We start from the raw sequence: 21,447 nt of genomic DNA, 5'->3' as shown, positions 1-21,447 counted from the left end.
GAGAAACAGTAGTCTAGTGATAAGGTCACAGGACTGATAATCCAAACGCTCAGGCTCTGGAGATGAGGGTTCAAATCCTATCACGGCAGGTGGGGAAATTGAAATTCAATTCATAATCTGGAATTAAAAAACTAATCTCAGTATGGTGATTTTTGTAAAAATCCATCTGGTTCACTAATGTTCTCTGGGGAAGAAAATCTGCCATCCTTACCTGGCTGACATGCAACTCCAGACCCATAGCAATGTGGGTGACTCTTAACAGCCTTGTGAAATGGTGTGGCAAGCCACTCAGTTGAAGGGCAATTTGGAAGGAATAACAAATGCTGACCTTGCCAGCAATGCCACATCCCATGAATGAATTTTTAAAAATTACGCTTTTTAATAACTTGACTTTTTTTTAAAAATCGTAACAATCAAGACCAGTCAAGAAGCAATTGCATCTGAAACATAAAATGTTTCATCTGGGATTCAAATTTTCAAGTGGGGTAAGTTAGTTATCCTCTTTTCTTCCTCTGTCCCTTGATAAAGTTTTATCTGGGCAATGGTGACCATTTGGCTTGATCTGCTTTTTATTATTTAGCATACAATCACATTATTCTGAGAGATCAAGAATAAATCAAGGGGTAAGGATAAATAGATGGATCTAACTTTTCAGATTCATCATAAAGGGGATGTCAAGCCAGAACAATAATGACATAATTTTTTCCACTTTACTGAACATAGGCACAGCAATCCAGAATCTGTCTTAGTGTCAGGCAAATGGTGTTGAGGTACAGTCAGCCATGATCTAACTGAGTGGCGGAACAATTTAGAACACTGAATGGTCTACTCTGTTCCTATGTTTGTTTTATCAGACTCCACGTACCCCCTGACAATGCTAATGAAAACTCAACAAATCTCTCAAGCCCTTCGCTGAAATCTTGCTGCTATTTATGCTGGCGGGATCATACTGTCCCGCCAATGGGTTTCCTGGCGGAGGAGTGCATTGGTAACCGCAGGACCACAAGATCCCGCCGCCAGCAAGCAATGAACTACCTCCCACCGCCACAAGACACACACTGCAGAGGGGGAGGTAAATCCCGCCCCTTATTTTTGAAATCTAATCATCACCTGTACTTATGGATGATAGCATTGAATACTTTTCCATCACTCCAGCTGGAGGTGAAATTGGAGCACTTCAACCCAGAGTAACCTTCTGTCAATTTCTGTGTCCAAAGCAGTAGTTTTTCTTTAGCTGACATGTCACCTGATTCTCCACTCACATAGATCTCGGAGATCTGCAAAAAAAAAGAAACATAACTATATCCAAATCATTTCAATTAAGACAACAGGACCTGTACTACTCACAGCTAATGAACATGAGGATTATTCCCATCCCTCAAGATGAATTAAACACCAGTCCCATCATTAAATGAATCATTCTGATAACATTTTCACAAATAATCAAACATCATATTAGTTGTTTCCATTGCAGCCTTCCGGAGTACAAAGTTAGTTGACGGAATTAGTGATGCCATAATGCCAAAATTTAAATGCATACACATGCACATACACTCCCCATTCATTAATCCTAGCAATTAATCTGTGAGGTCTCTTCAGTTTAGTTCTGTGTTCCTTTTTGAAAATGTGTATTACTTTAACCAGTTACCAATCCTGCGACACAAATTAATTTCCAATAGAATAGTGAAATATATTATATGGACCCTATGACAACAGTTTGGTCAAAAGAGGCTAAATGGGTTTTAAAGATTCAAGGGAAATCAGGGACTACACTCCCCACAATGCAGGCTTCTGATCCCAATACAAACACAGATGTCAAGATTCTGAAACCTTTGGGAAAAATCCTGGCCTCGGTGTCTGAAATGAAAGGTAGAATTTTCCAGTGCTGTCAGGATCAGGGAGGGGGGACTGGGAAAGGGTAGGAGGAGGAAGCCCAAAATGTACCATTTGTGCTTGCAGTCACAAACCCGTCTGCCAGAAAAGCCCAGGACACTCTCAGCTATGCACACTTCACTTGAAAAGTGTACTTGCAGCATTGCAAGTTTTGCATCAAGACCCCTGTACAAACCCCTTCCCTGGCCCACACTATCAAACCTCCTCCATACAGTCACCTAGCCAACCATCATCATAATTGCAGTGTTTCCTCCTCATCGAGACTGTTCATACCATTCACTGGAATGAAAATAACCAGAATCAATGGGGAATGCAACAAAGTATAAGCCTTGACAGTGAGCAGCTCTCAAACTCATTAAAATCTAGAGCATCAATGGAACAGAAAACAATATAATCACTCAATTGAATCTCCTTGTGCAAACAAGACATTTTTCACATACACTTCCCATTTCATCTACATGGTGTTACAACCCCAGCTGATGTTATTACCAGAGAGTCAGTCTCAGAGTGGAACCCTGGCTCAATAGATTGTAACTTCTCCTTTTTTTGTTTAGAGACATGGATGAACAAAGTCACAGGACTGTCAACTGACTTTTAACAAAAAGAAAAAACTGTAATATATACTATTCCTTCACCCCATCTTTATTTTACAGATGTACACACACCTGGAAGAACAACACAAGTTTCAATATATTCTAATGCTATCAGTAAGCACACAATCCATGTAAACCAACAGGCCAACTGTGGTTAGACACACTGCACTCTGAAACCATGCAACTTAATACAAGTCCTGTGGATTTCTCATCAAATTGCCCCAGATGCTTGGCACACTGTGCCAACTGGTCTCACTGGAATTAGGGCAGCAGGGGGGAGAATAGTAGTAAGCACTGCTGCCTCACAGCGCCAGAGACCCAGGTTCAATTCCGACCTCAGGCATGCTAAATTTCCCCTTCGTGTTGGGGAAGTAGGCAGGGTAAATACGTGGGGATATAGGGATAGAGCATGGATGGGATTGTTGTCGCTGCAGGCTCGGTAGGCCGAATGGCCTCCTCCTACACTGTAGGGATTCTGTGATTTTTAATTCTGACTTCCACATCAGAATTTCCAAACTCCATACTTGAAATCTTCGCCCAAACAACACTTTCTCTCGGATGCCTTCGCCAAGGATTCACATCCAGGATTTCAATCCCTCCTTTCGGTATTCCTCTGCCTTTGATTGTCACGTGCATTAAAGCTTCCACACAATCTCTCAGGTACCCAGTCGTGCCAACAGAAAACCACTGCTTCCAGGCCCTAGTAAGGTGTCACCAACCTGGGGACTACTTCAGATGTATGGCTTTGCACCTAACCAACTTTAAATCTGACTCTTGCAGCTGTCTCTTTAACTCAGAGCATTTTCTCTGCTTTTTACTTTAATTTCAAACAGGACCTTGGTCAACATCTTGTTCTTTGTTCTTTTAACTGTCTTCCTGAGACATTCTTTTTGTCCCCAACTACGTAGTTGCTGGACTTAATTTTGTTCACGTGGGAAGTCTGCACCCTGCAACTCCTCCTGGTTCCAGCTTAAAACAAACTCAAAACATCTTTCTATCCTAGGATGGCACCTGGTTACTAAGCCATACCTGTTCCTTTAAGCCCTGTTTGTTTTCACACCATAAATCCTCATTGCCATGCATGCATCAAAACCAAACTTAGATAATTAACCCTTTCAAATACAACTCAAAATTAAACTACCATAAAGCTGTACCTCATTTCTAATACCCACAAATACTAATATAAATTATTTAAAACTACCTTTGTTCCCTGACAATGGTGCTACCTCTGTGGCTACAGCAGAGCAAGAAATAGGTTGCTTGTTCCTCTGCTCTATTACAGGACGCTGGTGACAGATGTCCTCTGAGTTTTGCAGCCCATGACAATCCCAAAGACTGCCCCACCTGCAGTTGTGCAAAGTAAGACTCAATCAGCAGGGCAGGAAGCAGCGTATGTCTGTGAGGGCAGGAAGGGTAAGTGTCTGTGAGGGCAGGGAGGGCTAGGGTCGAGAGGTGGTGTGCTTTGAGAAAAGATTCCACTGCCATAATCCCTGTAATATCTTCCCTTAGGCCTCACCTGCACTTCCCTGCTAACCAAGAGTGGGAGAGCACTTGGCTGCATATTAATGTGGCATTCAGACATCAAGGCAAAGCTTTGTTTGGTGTTGTGTCAATTGGAAGCCAGAGTGTGCAAGTGCCATGATGCACCCAAATGACCTGCCAAGTCCAATTTCCCAAGAGTTTGACCACTCTTTTTATGGAAGTGCTCATGATTGCAAACGTCCAAGAAATCACTGCATTCATTTTCTGTGCAAGGTGTGTGCTGCTTCCAGAAATTCTGGCAGATGCACACAGATTTCTTGTTGCTGCTTCACAAGTACCCTTTTAGTATATGACTCCTGAAGCTCAGCATCTATGTCTAGCTGAACACTAAGCAACCTACCCTCTTTGACAGATGCTCTCTACTGCTGCCCATCTCCAGTATCTGCTCCTGCTCATATGGAATATGCTCTCATCACCTGTCTGAAACTCTCGGTGTGAAAAGCCTCAGCATAGGATCTCTGCCAGTCTAACACACCATCTTATTTGGAAAAAGATTTTAGATTTGTAACAGGGCACACAGATATGCAGCTATGTTGTTACTTGTTTTTTAAAATAACAGCCGAAACAGTTCTGAAATAGATGCCAGAGACACCAATGCATGACAACCAGTCAGCCAAGGTAATATATAGCTATACCTTATGCAGAAAAAGAACTCTTCTCCCCCCCCCCCCAACCTGTTCCAAGATGGTCACCTGACTGCTAACTTCCTAGCAATTCCACTGCAAGAAGCCTTGCAGCACACTGAAAATCCACTTTGCTTGTACAAGTCTTCCACTTGAGCTAAGTATTAATTCATCTGAGAAGCTACAAGCCTGTTACAAAAGAGATAAAAATAATTCCAGTTGTCATCGTATTTCTTTTCTTCATTTAACCTTTGTATATGTGATAACATGCAAGAGATGTTGAGTTTAAACCTCCAGAGCAAAGTTTAATAACAAACAAGCTTCTTTGTTTTGAAATTCACAAAAGCTTGCTGCTGAAATCATTTAAATTGGGACAAGCCACTCTGAGGGTAAGAAACATACTAACCTCAGACTTTAAAATATCTTGATCATGGACAATAAAACACAAAATTCTATGCATGTCAATTAAATAATGATTTGGCAATCACTGCAACAATAAATTCATTCTCAAATTGGTGCTCAGTAGTCCTGACCTTCCTTCAGAATTGGATTTAAAAAGGTCAGATACAAGCAGATGCAAAAAATAAATGCATCAAAATCATTAAGGTGCATCTATTTGAGAACAAAGGGCCCTCCATTTCCATTACTGGAGTTAAAATAAAATAAATCTGGGAAGATTTATACTTTGCGTAGGGGGCAACTAAATTATTTTGTCAGCCTTGCAGCTACATGCCATACCCTGCAAAGTTACTTACGTTGAATTTGTTACCTTGGTATTTTAAAAAGTTGAATTACATGAAAACATTGTCAGTTTTGTTTTCATAGGTTTCTGAAACCTAAAATGTTAAATGGGTATCTTTTGGAAGGGTTCTTAAAAAGTTCCAGGTTTTTAGAAGTTCCACTAATGTCCAACTGATTCTTCATAATGTCAGGTTACAATCTGGTATTTCGTGACTACAACTTTCAACCACATCAGCCCAAACATTACTTCCAAATCCTTTCAATTGAAGTTATTGGTATAGTTTCAAAACATAAAAGCAGGAGTAGTCCATTTTATCCCTCGAGCCTGTTCCACCATTTAACCAGATCATGGCTAATATTCAACCTCATGCCATTTTTGTGGGTAGTTAGCAAGAATGTAATAAACACAGGAATCAACTGTCCTATGTTGTGCCTGGGTTAACTGAGTAGTAACTAGTTCAAAATGGGAACCATACTGTCTCTATAGCACAGTTAATCCAATTAGTGCCATTTTGAAAACAGCCTACTAATAGTGCCTAAAGCGCCCATCTGTTTGAAAAAAATTAATTTCATTCAATAAGCAAATTGCGGACTTAGGATCTTAAACACGATTTTAAGACTGGACCAATAGGACTATGGCTCTGACTAATTTCACACAAGATACAACTGAAGAGGACCAAAGGTAACTTATGAATTATATTGTTGGGGCCCAGAAGAGCAGCAAGCTCTTTAGCCCTATGGCCACCTGTAATTGCAACCCTCTCTCAATTAGTTTTCAGCTGGAAAAAGTCCAATTTTCATCATCCATGATCTGATGAGCTGCAGGAGGAAGTTGTTTGCACACTACAGTTCATAGGTAAATGAAGCCAGAATGTCAAAATCACAGCATCTTCTTTGACACAGGTTTTGGGGCCCAACTAGTCACAATGAATTCTTTTGGGTCTATTGCAATGAAGTGGTTAGTTGCCCTGCCAGTTCAGTGTATCAGCCCTGCTTGGCACTTGGCAAGTTACTAGATTCAAGGCCTCACTGAGCAGACCTATAAAAGAAAATGTTGAAAACAAGCTCATTTTCAAAAGAGCATGGAGATTATCTTCAGATGGGTACTAATTAGACAGTTCACATTTCAAGTAAACAAATGCATCATAATATTGTTTGCTGCTTTCAGGAAGTAGTTACCTACTTGAAATTTGGAGATGTTCTTCACAAGCCACTTGCAGGAAAGCAAGCATGTCAAGACTGTTGAACATTTAAAAATACTGGCATTTCAATTTTCTCATGAACCCAGCATTCGTAATAGAAACATTCGGACACTGTAATGAGTGATTAGTGATCTTTCGAAGTAACTTACTTTGAAAGTACAGTTAACCTTACCATTTCCTGATCCAGAATTGAGAGCGTCTCTAAATTATCTTCACCTTCACAATCCATTGATAATCCAAATTCATTTTCCGAAATGGACAAGTTGCTTCTATCAGGCATAGAGCAGAGCAGCTCAAAATCTCTGCTTGTTGTTCTCCCAGATTCGCTATCATTTATATCTGTAGATAGCAAATTGCTACAGTAACCAGAGGAGTGCAAGGCACTATTTGTCTGAAGCTCTGTATTTAAGGTGAAGTCACTCTTCAAAGGTGACAAATCAGTTTCTGTTCTTAACTTCATCGCCACTTCAAGAGCTTCAGTTTCCCTTTGCAGTGATGACTGACTGTTCTCCCCATAAGCATGTTCTGTATGTAAGGATCTGAGTGGCTTATCAAGTGCATTGAACCGCTCTGAGTTTTTCCCCTCCCACTCAAGCTGCAGTCTCTCCTCTGCTGCCATTCTGGATGATGTAGGAATTTCAACACCTTTTATTTTAATGCAGTCGGAGGCAGCAGCATCAGTGATATTTTCAATTCTTCCACTGTTTACTGCTGCATTTCCTTTTACATGCTGGGTTTGGCTCTCCTCTCCAGACACGGGAAAGGGGAGAGGTTTCAAATCTCCTTTCACTTCAGGTTCTGATGGCTTTACACCTAGGTCACCGAGCTCCTTCCTCGATGAAATTTGATCAGGTAAAGGCGTTGCTTTCGCAAATTTCTCCACATGTTCATCGATTGGTTCGATTTCAGTTTTGACTGAAAGCACCTGCTGTGCACTGTCTCCACTATCTTCAACATTTACATTTATTGATTTCTCTGGAACAATTACAGTCTTCGTAATGAAATTTGATGAATTACTAGGATGCACCGGCTCTTTTAACACATCTGAAAGGTCTTGTCCCTCGTTCCAGATTTTGGGATTGCTGTCTGTCTTCGTTGACAATTTTCCCACTGTAATATCCAAAGGGAAATGTGGCTCATTCAAACCTGCCTCACTATTTTTCTGCAGCAACTGAAATGATTTTTCTGTCAGGTTTTTTTCATCCCTTCCTGCAGCAGCTCTAGGACGTGAAGCAGCTTTCTTGTTTTTTCTTGTGCGTTTAAATCTGTTTTTTTTCTGTGGCGTGAGGGGAGATTTTTTCTGATCAGCTTCTGCAGTCTCTTGTTGCTCTCGAACACATCCTAAAGAGTTTCCCATTGTGTCAGCATTAAAATACAGGCAGCATCTATTGCACTGGCATCATCCCTCTCACAGCCGCATCTGAGCTGAACTGATCAGGAAAGTTCTACTGCTTCCCAGGAGAATCCAAACGACAATTTAAAATTCGAACTCACAGCGTATTGCACAGCCAGCCATCTTAAAGTACTGTCTCAGTAACATACAGTAATCCAATGCATGTCACAGCAGTTCAAACCACTTGACCTAAAACAAACTGATTTTTGATTGGTTGATATTTTCTCTAGTTGCCAGGTCATAATGATCATCTTCTTACTATCCCACAATTCAAAAATCTCCAGAAAGTGACATGGAATGACATTGACATATTTCATTATAAGGAAGTGCAAAAATTTTTTAATGACATTCTTAACCATTAATCACATACGTGGTCAAATTTCCACAGTAGGATTTGCACTCAGGCTTTAAAGCAAAGTTCAAAGAATTACTCTAATATCTGTAAACAAAAATCTGTAAGCGATCACAAACCACTCCCAGGCAATCGGCTAATTTGTACACCACATTTGTGCCGTATTCATATTCTAACTCAAACGATACCGCAGTCTCGGCAGCAAGAGCAGACAGCTGCGTCATGACAAAAAAGTCATTGGCATGCTGCAGAATAAATTAAACTACACCAGCCTCACAGGCTGTCAAGCGACATATATACTACTCAACTCCATTATCGTGAATAGAAAAATTGAAAATATTGAAATTTAAAAGTTATCACTTCATTACTAGAGGTACATTGCCCAGCATTAATACTCAGTATAAGATGGATTCAAATGCTTGTGTGGCAGCTCTTTGACTCCAATTCATTAAATGTAGAGTATGATTTTTAAAAACGTATAAAGTGGCAGATACGACTGTGGTATTCATTTGGAGATGATGGTTATAAATATAATTAAACAACTCATAATATTCAAGCTAACAATTATAGTTTTATCTATATTAACAACATATAAATGGAAAGTTACAAACAAAATTATTTCACTTCAATTACTCGCCCACAAGTAGTTTTTTTGTAATTTAGTACAAACAATACATGAAGGTTGCACTGTATTGAATGCTTGCACATTGATTTTTCTTCATAGCTCCTAAAACAGAATACAATGCCTTTGCACATTTTCTGTAATTTTGTACAGATTTTCAATTCTATATACTGAAAAATAACCATACTCTTACACAATAAGCTTTATGGTTAAATTTGAAAGAAGAAACTGAAACAATGTATCAGTGCATGGTATAAAGTACTCTGCACTGAATATTAAATAAATGTGTTTCCACCTTGATCATGAGAGAAAAATGAGCCGTTTAATATTGTGAGGGGTCTGAGAAATGCACTGGTAAGCTTTGACAGTCCCTGACCGAGTCAAGCTATTAAACGATTGCAGAAAATGGCCTCGGCACCACCGCAATCTGAGAAGTGGGTGAAAAATGTTCAGCTTCAGTAGGGTACTCTAAGTCCTAATAGGATACACACAGTAAGGATTGGAACTGCACCTAGATTTGATGAGAGTTTATTCACGCATACACATAATTTAAGTACATACACAGATTTAAGGTACATAGTCTAAACTTTCTGTGGAATATGTTCATCTCTGGCATAATGGTGGATTTCAGGATTTATTTGATTCATCAGCTTCCGCAGTCAGAAAGGAAATGCAACTAAAGGCCCATTTTGTCTGTCCTCATGCCACATTCTCCAAAGGAAACTGGGTCAGGCTGCACAAAGTGGGAATACAGGAACTCTGTCAAGTTACTGCACATTGAAAATAATTACCCTGGAGGAGCTGCAAACTCTATTCTTCCGCCCTCCACTACTGAATTTCTTTTCATCATAATGAATATTGCCATAGAAATTCTATGACTAATAAATACTAAAAAATCTCCTGCACGAATAGATCTTTGGATACAATCTTAAATCATAGAATCCTAGAAACCCTACAGTGCAGAAGGAGGCCATTCGGCCCATCGAGTCTGCACCGACCACAATCCCACCCAGGCCCTACCCCCACATATTTTACCTGCTAATCCCTCTAACCTACGCATCCCAGGACTCTAAGGGGCAATTTTTTTTTAACCTGGCCAATCAACCTAACCCGCACATCTTTGGACTGTGGGAGGAAACCAGAGCACCCGGAGGAAACCCACGCAGACACGAGGAGGATGTGCAAACTCCACACAGACAGTGACCCGAGCCGGGAATCGAACCCGGGACCCTGGAGCTGTGAAGCAGCAGTGCTAACCACTGTGCTACCGTGCCGCCCGCATATGTGATAATACATGGCACAGATTAAGGTACATGTTATAAAGGATATTAGACTGGATTTTGATCAGCTGTGGACAAAGAATCACAGAATACTACAGTGCAGAAGAGTCTGCACCGACGCATGAAATGCCCTGACCTGGCCACCTAATCCCACTTGCCAGCACTTGCCCCATAGCCTTGAATATTATGGCGTGCCAAGTACTCATCCAGGTCCTTTTTAAAGGATGTGAGGATCCCACCTCCAGCACCCTGCCAGGCAGCGCATTCCAGATCATCACCACCCTCTGAGTAAAGAAGTTTTTCCTCAAATCCCCCCTAAACCTCCTACCCCTCACTTTTAACTTGTGTCCCCTCGTAACTGACCCTTCAACTAAGGGGAACAGCTGCTCCCTATCCACGGTCCTCGGTCTTCTCTGCTCCACCGAAAACAATCCAAGCCTATCCAATCTCTCTTCATAACTTAAATGTTCCGAAAGCACTGGCAGCATCCCTGGGGAATCTCCTCTGCACCCCCTCCAGTGCGTTCACATCCTTCCTATAATGTGACGACCAAAACGGCACACAGTACTCCAGCTGTGGCCTCACCAAAGTTCTATACCAGTCCATCATGACATCTCTGCATTTGCAATCTATACCCCAATTGAGAAAGGCGTGTGTGCCATACGCCTTTTTCACCACCCTATTTACCTGCCTTTCTGCCTTCAGAGATCTTTGGACAAACATGCCAAGGTCCTTTTGTTCTTCGGAACTTCCGAGTGCCAGACCTTTCATAGTATACTTCCGTGTCAAATTACTCCTTCCAAAGTGCATCACCTCTCACTTTTCAGGGTTAAACTCCTTCTGCCACTTAAACGCCCATTTGACCATCTCATCTATATCTTTCTGTAACCCAGCCCAAGAACACCAGCCATTCAGTATGCTTACACTTTGTAATGGGAGTTCCTGTTAGCTAGCTATCCAAAAAGCGTAGATTCCCTCTAAGGACATTGCGGATCTGTGAGAACAGAGAAGCAACCCTATACCTCCTTAACCAGGTTGAAAACAGCGTTTAAACCAGGAAACTGCAGTTAGAATGCTGGCAATGTGAAATAAAAACAGGAAATGCTGCAAAAACTCAGCGAGTCTGTCAGGATCCGTGGAGAGAGAAACAGAGTCAGCTCAGCTCTAAAGATGAATCATACAGAACATAAACATTAACATTGGAGTCGCACTCATCCAGGCAAGGGGAGTGTATTCCATCACACTCCTGACTTGCGCCTTGTGGATGTTGGGCAAGCTTTGGAGATTCAGGGGGTAAGTTACTCACCACAGGATTCCTAGCTTGTGACCTCTTATAACACCAGGTTAAAGTCCAACAGGTTTATTTGGTAGCACAAGTTTTCAGAGTGTTGCTCCTTCTTCAGGTGAGTGAAGAGTTGTGTTCACAAACAGGGCATACATAGACACAGACTCAATTTACAAGTTAATGGTTGGAATGCGAGTCTTAACAGGTAACCAAGTCTTTACAGGTACAGACAATGTGAGTGGAGAGAGGGTTAAGCACAGGGTGAAGAGGTGTGAATTGTCTCCAGCCAGGACAGTTAGTGAGATTTTGCCCAGGCAAGTTGTGGGGGTTACAGATAGTGTGACATGAACCCAAGATCCCGGTTGAGGCCGTCCTCGTGTGCGGAACTTGGTTATCAGTTTCTGCTTGGCGATTCTACGTTGTTGTGCGTCTTGAAGGCCGCCTTGGAGAACGCTTACCCAAAGATCAGAGGCTGAATGCCCGTGACTGCTGAAGTGTTCCCCGACAGGAAGAGAACACTCCTGCCTGGTGATTGTCGAGCGGTGTTCATCCATCCATTGTCGTAGCGTCTGCATGGTCTCGCCAGTGTACCATGCCTCGGGACATCCTTTCCTGCAGCGTATGAGATAGACAACGTTGGCCGAGTTGCAAGAGTATGTCCTGTGTACTTGGTGGATGGTGTTCTCACGTGAGATGATGGCATCCGTGTCGATGATCTGGCACGTCTTGCAGAGGTTGCTGTGGCTGGGTTGTGTAGTGTCGTGGTCACTGTTCTCCTGAAGGCTGGGTAGTTTGCTGCGGACAATGGTCTGTTTGAGGTTGTGCGGTTGTTTGAAGGCAAGAAGTGGGGGCGTGGGGATGGCCTGGGCGAGATGTTAATCTTCATCGATGACATGTTGAAGGCTCCGGAGAAGACGGCATGGATGCCATCATCTCATGTGAGAACTCCATCCACCAGGTACACGGTACATACTCTTGCGACTCAGCCAATTTTGTCTACCTGATACGCTGCAGGAAAGGATGCCCCAAGGCATGGTACATTGGCGAGACCATGCAGATGCTACAACAACAGAATGAACACCGCTCGACAATCACCAAGCAGGAGTGTTCTCTTCCTGTCGGGGAACACTTCAGCAGTCACAGGCATTCAGCCTCTGATCGTCAGGTAAGCGTTCTCCAAGGCGGCCTTCACGACACACGACAATGCAGAATCACTGAGCAGAAACTGATAGCCAAGTTCCGCACACGAGGACGGCCTCAACTGGGATCTTGGGTTCATGTCACACTATCTGTCACCCCCATGACTTACGTGGGCTTGCAAAATCTCACTAACTGTCCTGGCTAGAGACAAAACACATCTCAACCTGTGCTTAACCCTCTCTCCACTCACATTGTCTGTACCTGTAAAGATTTGATTACCTGTAAGGACTTGCATTCCAACCATTATCTTGTAAATTGAGTCTGTGTCTATGTATGCTCTTATAGCCACAGTATTCATTTGGCTAGTCTAGTTCAGTTTTTAGTCAATGGTAACCGCTTGGATGCTGATAGTGGGGGTTTCACCAATGGTAATGCCATTGATAGTCAACGCGAGAGGGTAAGATTCTTGTTGGAGATAGTCATTGTCCGGCACTTGTGTAGTATGAATGTTACTTGTCAGTCATTGCCCAGATCTTGCTCCATTTGGACATGGACTGTTTCAGTATCAGAGTCGCCGCAAAGGATGCTGAACATTTGTGCAATCATCAGTGAACATCCCCACTTCTGACCTGATGATGGAAGAAAGGTCATTGAGGAAGCCGCTAAAGATGGTTGGGTCTAGGATACTACCCTGAGAACACCTGCAGTGATGTCCAGGAAGTGTGATGATTGACCTCTAACAACCACAACCATCTTTTCATGTTAGGTACGACTCCAATCAGTCGAGAGTTTTCCCAATTCCCATTGATTCCAGATTTGCTGCTCTCCTTGAGACGACTGGTGGAGTTGTAATTGGCCGGCTGAGAAATGTATTGTCTATTGTGCACAGGGCATGCCTAGGCAATTTTCCACAATGCCAGGAAGATGCCAATGTTGCCATTGTTCTTGAACAGCTTGGTGAGGGGTGCAGCAAATTCCCAAGCAAAAGTCTTCAGAACTATTGCCGGAATACTCTCAGGCTCCATAGCCTTTGCAGCACCCAGTATCTTCAGCTGTTTCTTGATATCTTGATTTGAGTGAATTGAATAGGCTCCTCAATGAGTTGAGGAGCTCTGGGGGAGGCCACGATGGATCATCCACTCAGCATGTATCACTAAAAATTGTTATAGATACTTCAGTCTGATCCTTTTGCACTGTTGTGCTGGAATGCCCTATCATTGAGGATGGGATATTCGTGGCATCTCCATCTCCAAGAAATGTTAATTGGCCACCACCATTCACAACTGGATGTGACAGGACTGTAGAGCCTAGATCAGATCCATTGGTTGTGGAATAGCTTAGTTCTGTCCATCACTTGCTGCTTGGCACACAAGTAGCCCTGTATTGTAGCATCACCAGGTTGACACTCCATGTTCACGTATGCTTGGCGCAGCTCTTGGCATGCTCTCTGACACTCTTCATTGAACAGGTTTATTTGGTAGCAAAAGCCACACAAGGTTTTGGAGCTCCAAGCCCCTTCTTCAGGTGAGTGGGAATTCTGTTCACAAACAAGGCATTCATTCGGCCTCTGATATTCAGGTAAGCGTTCTCCAAGGCGGCCTTTGCGACACACGACAGCGCAGAGTCGCTGAGCAGAAACTGATAGCCAAGTTCCGCACACACGAGGACGGCCTCAACCGGGATATTGGGTTCATGTCACACTGTTTGTAACCCCCACAGTTGCCTGGACCTGCAGAGTTTCACTGGCTGTCTTGTCTGGACACAATACACATCTTTTTAGCCTGTCTTGATGCTCTCTCCACTCACGTTGTTTTGTTTCTTAAAGACTTGATTAGTTGTAAGTATTCGCATTCCAACCATTATTCATGTAAATTGAGTTTGTGTCTTTATATGCCTTGTTTGTGAACAGAATTCCCACTCACCTGAAGAAGGGGCTTGGAGCTCCGAAAGCTTGTGTGGCTTTTGCTACCAAATAAACCTGTTGGTCTTTAACCTGGTGTTGTTAAACTTCTTACTGTGTTTACCCCAGTCCAACGCCGGCATCTCCACATCACTCTTCATTGAACCAGGGCTGATCCCCGAGGTTGGTGGCAATGTTAAAGTGGGGGATATGCCAGGCCACGAGGTTACAGATTGTGGTCAAGTACAATTGCACTGCGGATAGCCCATAGCACATCATGGTTGCTCTGTCTTGAGTTGTTAGATCTGTTCAAAATCTCTCCCATTTAGCACTGTGGTAATGTCACACAACATGATGGAAGGTATCCTCAATGTGAAGATGGGACTCATGGTCACTCCTACTAATACACCTACCCATGGCATGGACAGATGCATCTGCAGCAGTTGGGGTGATGAGGATGAGATATAGTATGTTTTTCCCTCTTGCTGGTTCCCTCAAACCTGCTGCAGACCCAGCCAACAGCTATGTCCTTTAGGGCTCAGCCAACACGGTCAGTAGTGGTGCTGCCGAGCCACTCTTGGTGATGGGACATGGAAGTCCCCCACCCAGAGTACATTCTGCACCCTTGCCACTTTTAAGTGGTGTTCAACATGGAGGAGTACTGAATCATCAGCTGAAGAGTGGGCGGCAAGTGGCAATCAGCAGGAGGTATCCTTGTCCATGTTTGAACTGATGCCATGAGACTTCATGGGGGCCAGAGTCACATTGAGGATTCCCAGGGCAACTCCCTTCCAGATGTATACTGCTGAGCAGCCGCCTCTGCTGGATGCGTCCTGCCAGTGGGGACTGGACATGCCCAGGGATGGTGATGGTGGTGTCTATGGTATTGTCTGTAGGTATGATTCAGTGAGTATGACGATATTAGGCTGTTGCTGGACTAGTCTGTGAGATAGCACCCCCAGTTTTGGCACTAATCCCCAGATGTCAGTGAGTACTTTGCAGGGTTTACAGGACTGGGTTCGCTGTTGTTGTTTCCAGTACTGAGGTTGATGCCCCATCCTCCACCTGGTTCCTTTCCTTTTGGACATTTTAGTGGTTTGAGAAAACTGAGTGGCTTGCTTGGCCATTTTATAGGGCATTTAAGAGTCAACCATATTGCTGTGGGTGCGGTCACACATAAGCCAGACCAGATAAGGATGGCTCCCTAAAAGGACATTAGTGCACACTGCAACTATCGTACATCGATGATGGAGGGAGTAAATGTTTAAGTTAGTGGAAGTGGTGCCAAATGGACTACTTTGTTCTGGATGGTGTTGAGCTCAAGGGTTGTTGGAGCTTTACTCGTATACTCAAGTGGATCCAGGCAATGTAGGAGAATGAGAGGTGACCTCAACATCTCAAGGGTTACACACACACAGTCTTTATTCCAGAGTAGGGGAATTGAAAACTAGAGGGCATAGGTTTAAGGTGAGAGGGGAAAGATTTAAAAGGGACCTTCCACGCAGACGGTGGTGTGTATATGAAATGAGCTGCCAGAGAAAGTGATTGAGGCAGGTTCAATAGCAACATCTAAAAAGCATTTAGGTAAGTACGTGGATGGGAAAGGATTAGAGGGATATGGGCCAAACACGGGCAATTGGGACTAGCTGGAAGGGCACCATGGTCAGCTTGGACCTGTTGGGCCAAAGGGTCTGTTTCCATGCTATATTGCTCTATGGCTCTATAACTGTTCATTCACATGTCTAATTTGAGCTTCGTAGATGGTGGACAGATCTAGGGAATTCAGGAAGTGAGTTTCCCACTGAAGAATTCCCAGTCTCTAGCCTGCTCTTGTAGCCACAGTATTCACATGACTGGTCCAGTTCAGTTTTTGGTGAATGGTAACCCTTAAGATGTTGATAGTGGGGATTCCGCAAGGTTAATGTAATTGAATGTTAAGTGGAGATGGTTAGTTTCTCTCTTGTTGAAGGTGGTTATTGCCTAGCACTTGTATGGCACGAATGTTATTTGCTACCTTTACCAGTCCAAGCCTTAATGTTGTCCAGGTCTTACTGTACATGGATACAATCTGCTTCAGTGTCTGAGGGGTTGTGAATGTACTAAATGAACATTGTGCAATCATCAGTGAACATCCCCTCTTCTAACCTTATGGAGGAAAAGTTCGTTGATGAAGCAGCTGAAGATGGTTGGAAGTGGAACACTATCCTGAGGACCTGCTGCGGTAATGTCCTGAGATTAAGATGTGAACATATAATTAGGAGTAGAAGTCGGCCAGTCGGCACCTTGAGCTTGCTCCATCATTCAATAAGGTCATGGCTGATCTGCTTATAACTTCAACCCCACATTCCTGTCTACCTCTGATAACCTTTCACCCCCTTATTGATCAAGAATCTATCAAGCACTACCTTAAAATATTCGTAGGGCAGGATTTTCCAGCCTCGCAACTGTAAAATCCCACCCAAGGTCAATGGACCTTTTCATGTTCTGCCCTTCGCCTGCTACGACTCATGACTTTCGGAGAAAAAAAATTTCATCTCGGTTTTAGAGGAGTGATTCTTATTTTTAAACAGTGAACCCCAATTCTAAATTCTCTGACAGGAGGAAACATCTTCTCCACATCCACACTGTCAATACCTCTCAGGATTTGAAAAGTTTCAATCAAGATTGAGATGATTGGTATCTGACAACCACAACCATCTTCCTTATGCTCAGTGTGACTCCAGTCAGTGGAGCGTTTTCTCATTTGAGTTCAATTTTGGAGTGTTTTCTCAATTGTGTTCAAATTTGCCAGGGCTCCTTGATGCCACACTCGGTCAAATGCTGCCTTGATTTTAAGGGCAGTCACTCATCTCACCTATTATGCTGCAATATCACTCTTTTCCTTTGCAACGGATGCAAGTTTAGCAAAGGAAAAGCTTGAAAATACTTCTGCACAAAGGCTGTCCCTTTCATTTAATCTCATTTGCACATAATATTAACAATTCAGTATGGCAAGATTGCTGTACAGGATTTTGCAGCTTCAGAAGTGCTGAAGATTCTGCCATAACTTTTGTGCTGAACTCCAGCTCTGAAGGGAAGACGACTTTCAGCTGGGTATGGGTATCAATTGACTTTCACATGGGCAAGGTACCAGCTCTTTCACAGTGTGATCCTCTAAGGACTCTGATCTGGACTCAAGCAAAGCATTCTCTGTGGAAGACTCTTCATGAACACCAGCAGATAAAGTAGGCAAGATTTTGGTAGATCTGAATGCTGCTCAGTCACTAAAAACACAGCTGATTCTTCTAAAAAGACAGAGTCTACATAAGGTGCATCCAGCAACAGGAAAGATCATTCTCTCGGAGCTCAATCTCCAAGAGATCACTCAATATGGCAAATGGATTCTTCCTCATCACCCTCCCTCTAGGGAGAGCCAATTCAGGTCTAGTAGGTCTTCATGGGGATGATCATCATCTGCTGCTATGCCTTCTGTATACATCATTCTGGTCTTATTTCGTGAAGAACTGAACAATTCATAACTTCCATATCTGCCCTGGATTTAGTCACTGTAAAAGAAAAGAACTTACTGCTGAGTCTGTAAAGTTCCTCAGCTTCTGAAGGCTGAATTTCCACTGTTTTTAAACAAAGTGTTTTTAAAAAATGTTTCTATTTTTCCCAGGGTGGAAATGGCTGCTACAAGAGGACACAGGTTTAAGGTGCTGGGGGGTAGGTACAGGGGAGATGTTAGGGGGAAGTTTTTCCACACAGAGGGTGGTGGGCGAGTGGAATCGGCTGCCGTCAGTGGTGGTGGAGGCAAACTCAATAGGGTCTTTTAAGGGACTCCTGGATGAGTATCTGGGACTTAATAGGGTGGAGGGTTATAGGTAGGCCTAGAAGGTAGGGATATGTTCGGCACAACTTGTGGGGCCGAAGGGCCTGTTTTGTGCTGTAGTTTTTCTATGTTTCTATGTTTCCAAAGGCTAAAGACAGTGAAAGACAGACAGTGAATCATTCAAATGATGAGCATAGAACCATAGAAAATTACAGCTCAGAAACAGGCCTTTTGGCCCTCCTAGTCTGTGCCGAACCATTTTTTGCCGAGTCCCACTGACCTGCACTTGGACCATATCCCTCCACACCCCTCTCATCCATGAACCTGTCCAAGTTTTTCTTAAAATTTTAAAAGCATTTACCACTTTATCCGGCAGCTCATTCCACATTCCCACCACTCTCTGCGTGAAGAAGCCCCCCCTAATATTCCCTTTAAACTTTTCTCCTTTCACCCTTAATCCATGCCCTCTGGGTTTTTTCTCCCCTAGCCTCAGTGGAAAAAGCCTGCTTGCATTCATTCTATCTGTACCCATCAAAATCTTATACACCTCTATCAAATCTCCCCTCAATCTTCTACGCTCCAGGGAATAAACTCCCAACCTATTCAATCTCTCTCTCTAACTCAGCTTCTCAAGTCCCGGCAACATCCTTGTGAACCTTCTTTGCACTCTCTCAACCTTATTTACATCCTTCCTGTAACTAGGTGACCAAAACTGTACACAATACTCCAAATTCGGCCTCACCAATGCCTTATATAACCTTACCATAACACTCCAACTTTTATACTCGATACTCCGATTTATAAAGGCCAATGTACCAAAGGCACTCTTTACGACCCTATCCACCTGTGACATCACTTTTAGGGAATTCTGTACCTGTATTCCCAGATCCCTCTGTTCAACTGCACTCTTCAGAGTCCTACCATTTACCCTGTACGTTCTACTTTGGTTTGTCCTTCCAATGTGCAATATCTCACACTTGTCTGCGTTAAATTCCATTTGCCATTTTTCAGCCCATTTTTCTAGTTGGTCCAAATCCCTCTGCAAGCTTTGAAAACCTTCCTCACTGTCCACTGCACCTCCAATCTTTGTATCATCAGCAAACTTGCTGATCCAATTTACCACATTATCATCCAGATCATTGATATAGATGACAAACAACAGTGGACCCAACACCGATCCCTGCGGCACACCACTAGTTACAGGCCTCCACTCAGAGAAGCAATCCTCCACAACCACTCTCTGGCTTCTTCCATTGAGCCAGTGTCTAATCCAATTTACTACCTCCCCATGTATACCTAGCGACTGAACCTTCCTAACTAACCTCCCATGAGGGACCTTGTCAAAGGCCTTGCTGAAATCCAGGTAGACAACATCCACCGCCTTCCCTTCATCCACTTTCCTGGTAACCTCCTCGAAAAACTCTAATAAATTGGTCAAACATGACCTACCACGCACAAAGCCATGTTGACTCTCCCTAATAAGTCTCTGTCTATCCAAATATTTGTAGATCCTATCCCTTATCACACCTTCCAATAACTTGCCCACCGCCGACGTCAAACTTACTGGCCTATAATTTCCCGGATTTCTTTTGGAACCTTTTTTAAACAACGGAACAACATGAACCACCCTCCAATCATCCGGCACCTCCCCCGTGAATACTGACATTTTAAATATGTCTGCTAGGGCCCCTGCAAGTTCAACACTAGCTTCCCTCAAGGTCCGTGGGAATACCCTGTCCGGTCCTGGGGATTTATCCACTCTGATTTGCCTCAAGACAGCGAGCACCTCCTCCCCTTTAATCTGTAAAGGTTCCATGACCTCCCTACCTGTTTTCCCTATTTCCGTAGACTCCATGCCAGTTTCCTCAGTAAATCCGGATGCAAAAAAACCATTTAGTATCTCCCCCATCTCTTTTGGTTCCATACACAGTCTACCACTCTGATTTTGAAGAGGACCAATTTTATCCCTCACTATCCTTTTGCTCCTAACATACCTATAGAAGCTCTTTGGATTTTCCTTCACTCTGTCTGCCAAAGCAACCTCATGTCTTCTTTTAGCCCTCCTGATTTCCCTCTTAAGTAGCTTCTTGCACCTTTTATACTCCTCGAGCATCTGATCTGTTCCTTGCTGCCTGTATATTTCATACAACTCTCTCTTCCTCTTAATCATCTGGTTTTTCTACGATTCCTAAAAGTATGCCAACATCACCACTCACTAAGGATGTACATTAATTATGAAGATCGAGAGAATTGGCCCCTTATAGCCAGGAGGAGCAATATCCTGCCTTTGATTGGAAGGTCGATACTGCCTGGATCATGTAACTTGATGTCCGATAGATGAAGGGTCATCAGCTGATACCAGTCAAGGTGATTTGCTAATATGTTAATAGCACCTCCAGTTTCAAAAGTAGTATCGAAGCCTTGAACTTGGACTGTAACTGACCAGTAGTCTGGATTACTTCCCCTCGGAACTCTTATTTCATACTTTTCTTGACTTTCCATTTCTTGGAAGGAATGGCTTTCAGGTCTCTGACCTGGATTTGTAGAGATGTTTGAAATGTCTAGTTGTGCCACACTTGATGCATTCCCCAATCCCTGTGGAGCAGTCTTGGCATCTATGCTGGGTTTTTATGCCATAACGTAAGCATCTCAAAATGGCTGTCTGCATGGAGTATCCTGCCTTTTCGTTTGGTTCGGTGGGCTGATGGGAGGTACTGCCAGTTATGGGTCTACCCAATTTCGAGTCGCATGAAGCCTCGGAGTCATGTTAGACCCTAGACCAATTCTGCACTCGGAGTTGGAGTCATATTGCACAATGAATCGTCTGCTTGATGATGGAGTTCCATGGCAGATTAAAAAGGTATCAAAGACTTGCAGAATAGACTCAAAGTCCACGGTAGACTCTCACACACCCTACCTTAGAATGGGAGAATGTCGACTGCTATTGGACCTACTAAAGAGCTAACTTGAAGATTTTGCTCCTTTTCATAAAGATCTGATGCTGCTCAATAATGGAGAAAATATAATTTCTCCAACTCCCACTGCTGGTCTCTCTATGGGCCCTTGAGGC

The 21,447-nt window shown here is 43.2% G+C and overlaps 1 protein-coding gene across 21 annotated transcripts in view; it reads right to left on the bottom strand.

The window, feature by feature from the left end:
• Nucleotides 1-21,447, bottom strand: part of macf1a (microtubule actin crosslinking factor 1a) — a 496,134-nt gene that overhangs the window by 276,828 nt on the left and 197,859 nt on the right. For all 21 annotated transcript variants that reach the window (XM_078237840.1, XM_078237846.1, XM_078237833.1 and 18 more), the window contains one exon: nt 1,111-1,277. In XM_078237840.1, the coding sequence (XP_078093966.1) occupies nt 1,111-1,277 (167 nt within the window). The remainder of the gene's footprint in view (nt 1-1,110; nt 1,278-21,447) is intronic.

This window comes from Mustelus asterias, chromosome 21, assembly GCF_964213995.1.
Source record: "Mustelus asterias chromosome 21, sMusAst1.hap1.1, whole genome shotgun sequence".
Classification (NCBI taxonomy): Eukaryota; Metazoa; Chordata; class Chondrichthyes; order Carcharhiniformes; family Triakidae; genus Mustelus; species Mustelus asterias.
The sequence above is the reverse complement of the archived record's forward strand: the minus strand, read 5'-3'. Positions and strand labels throughout refer to the sequence as shown.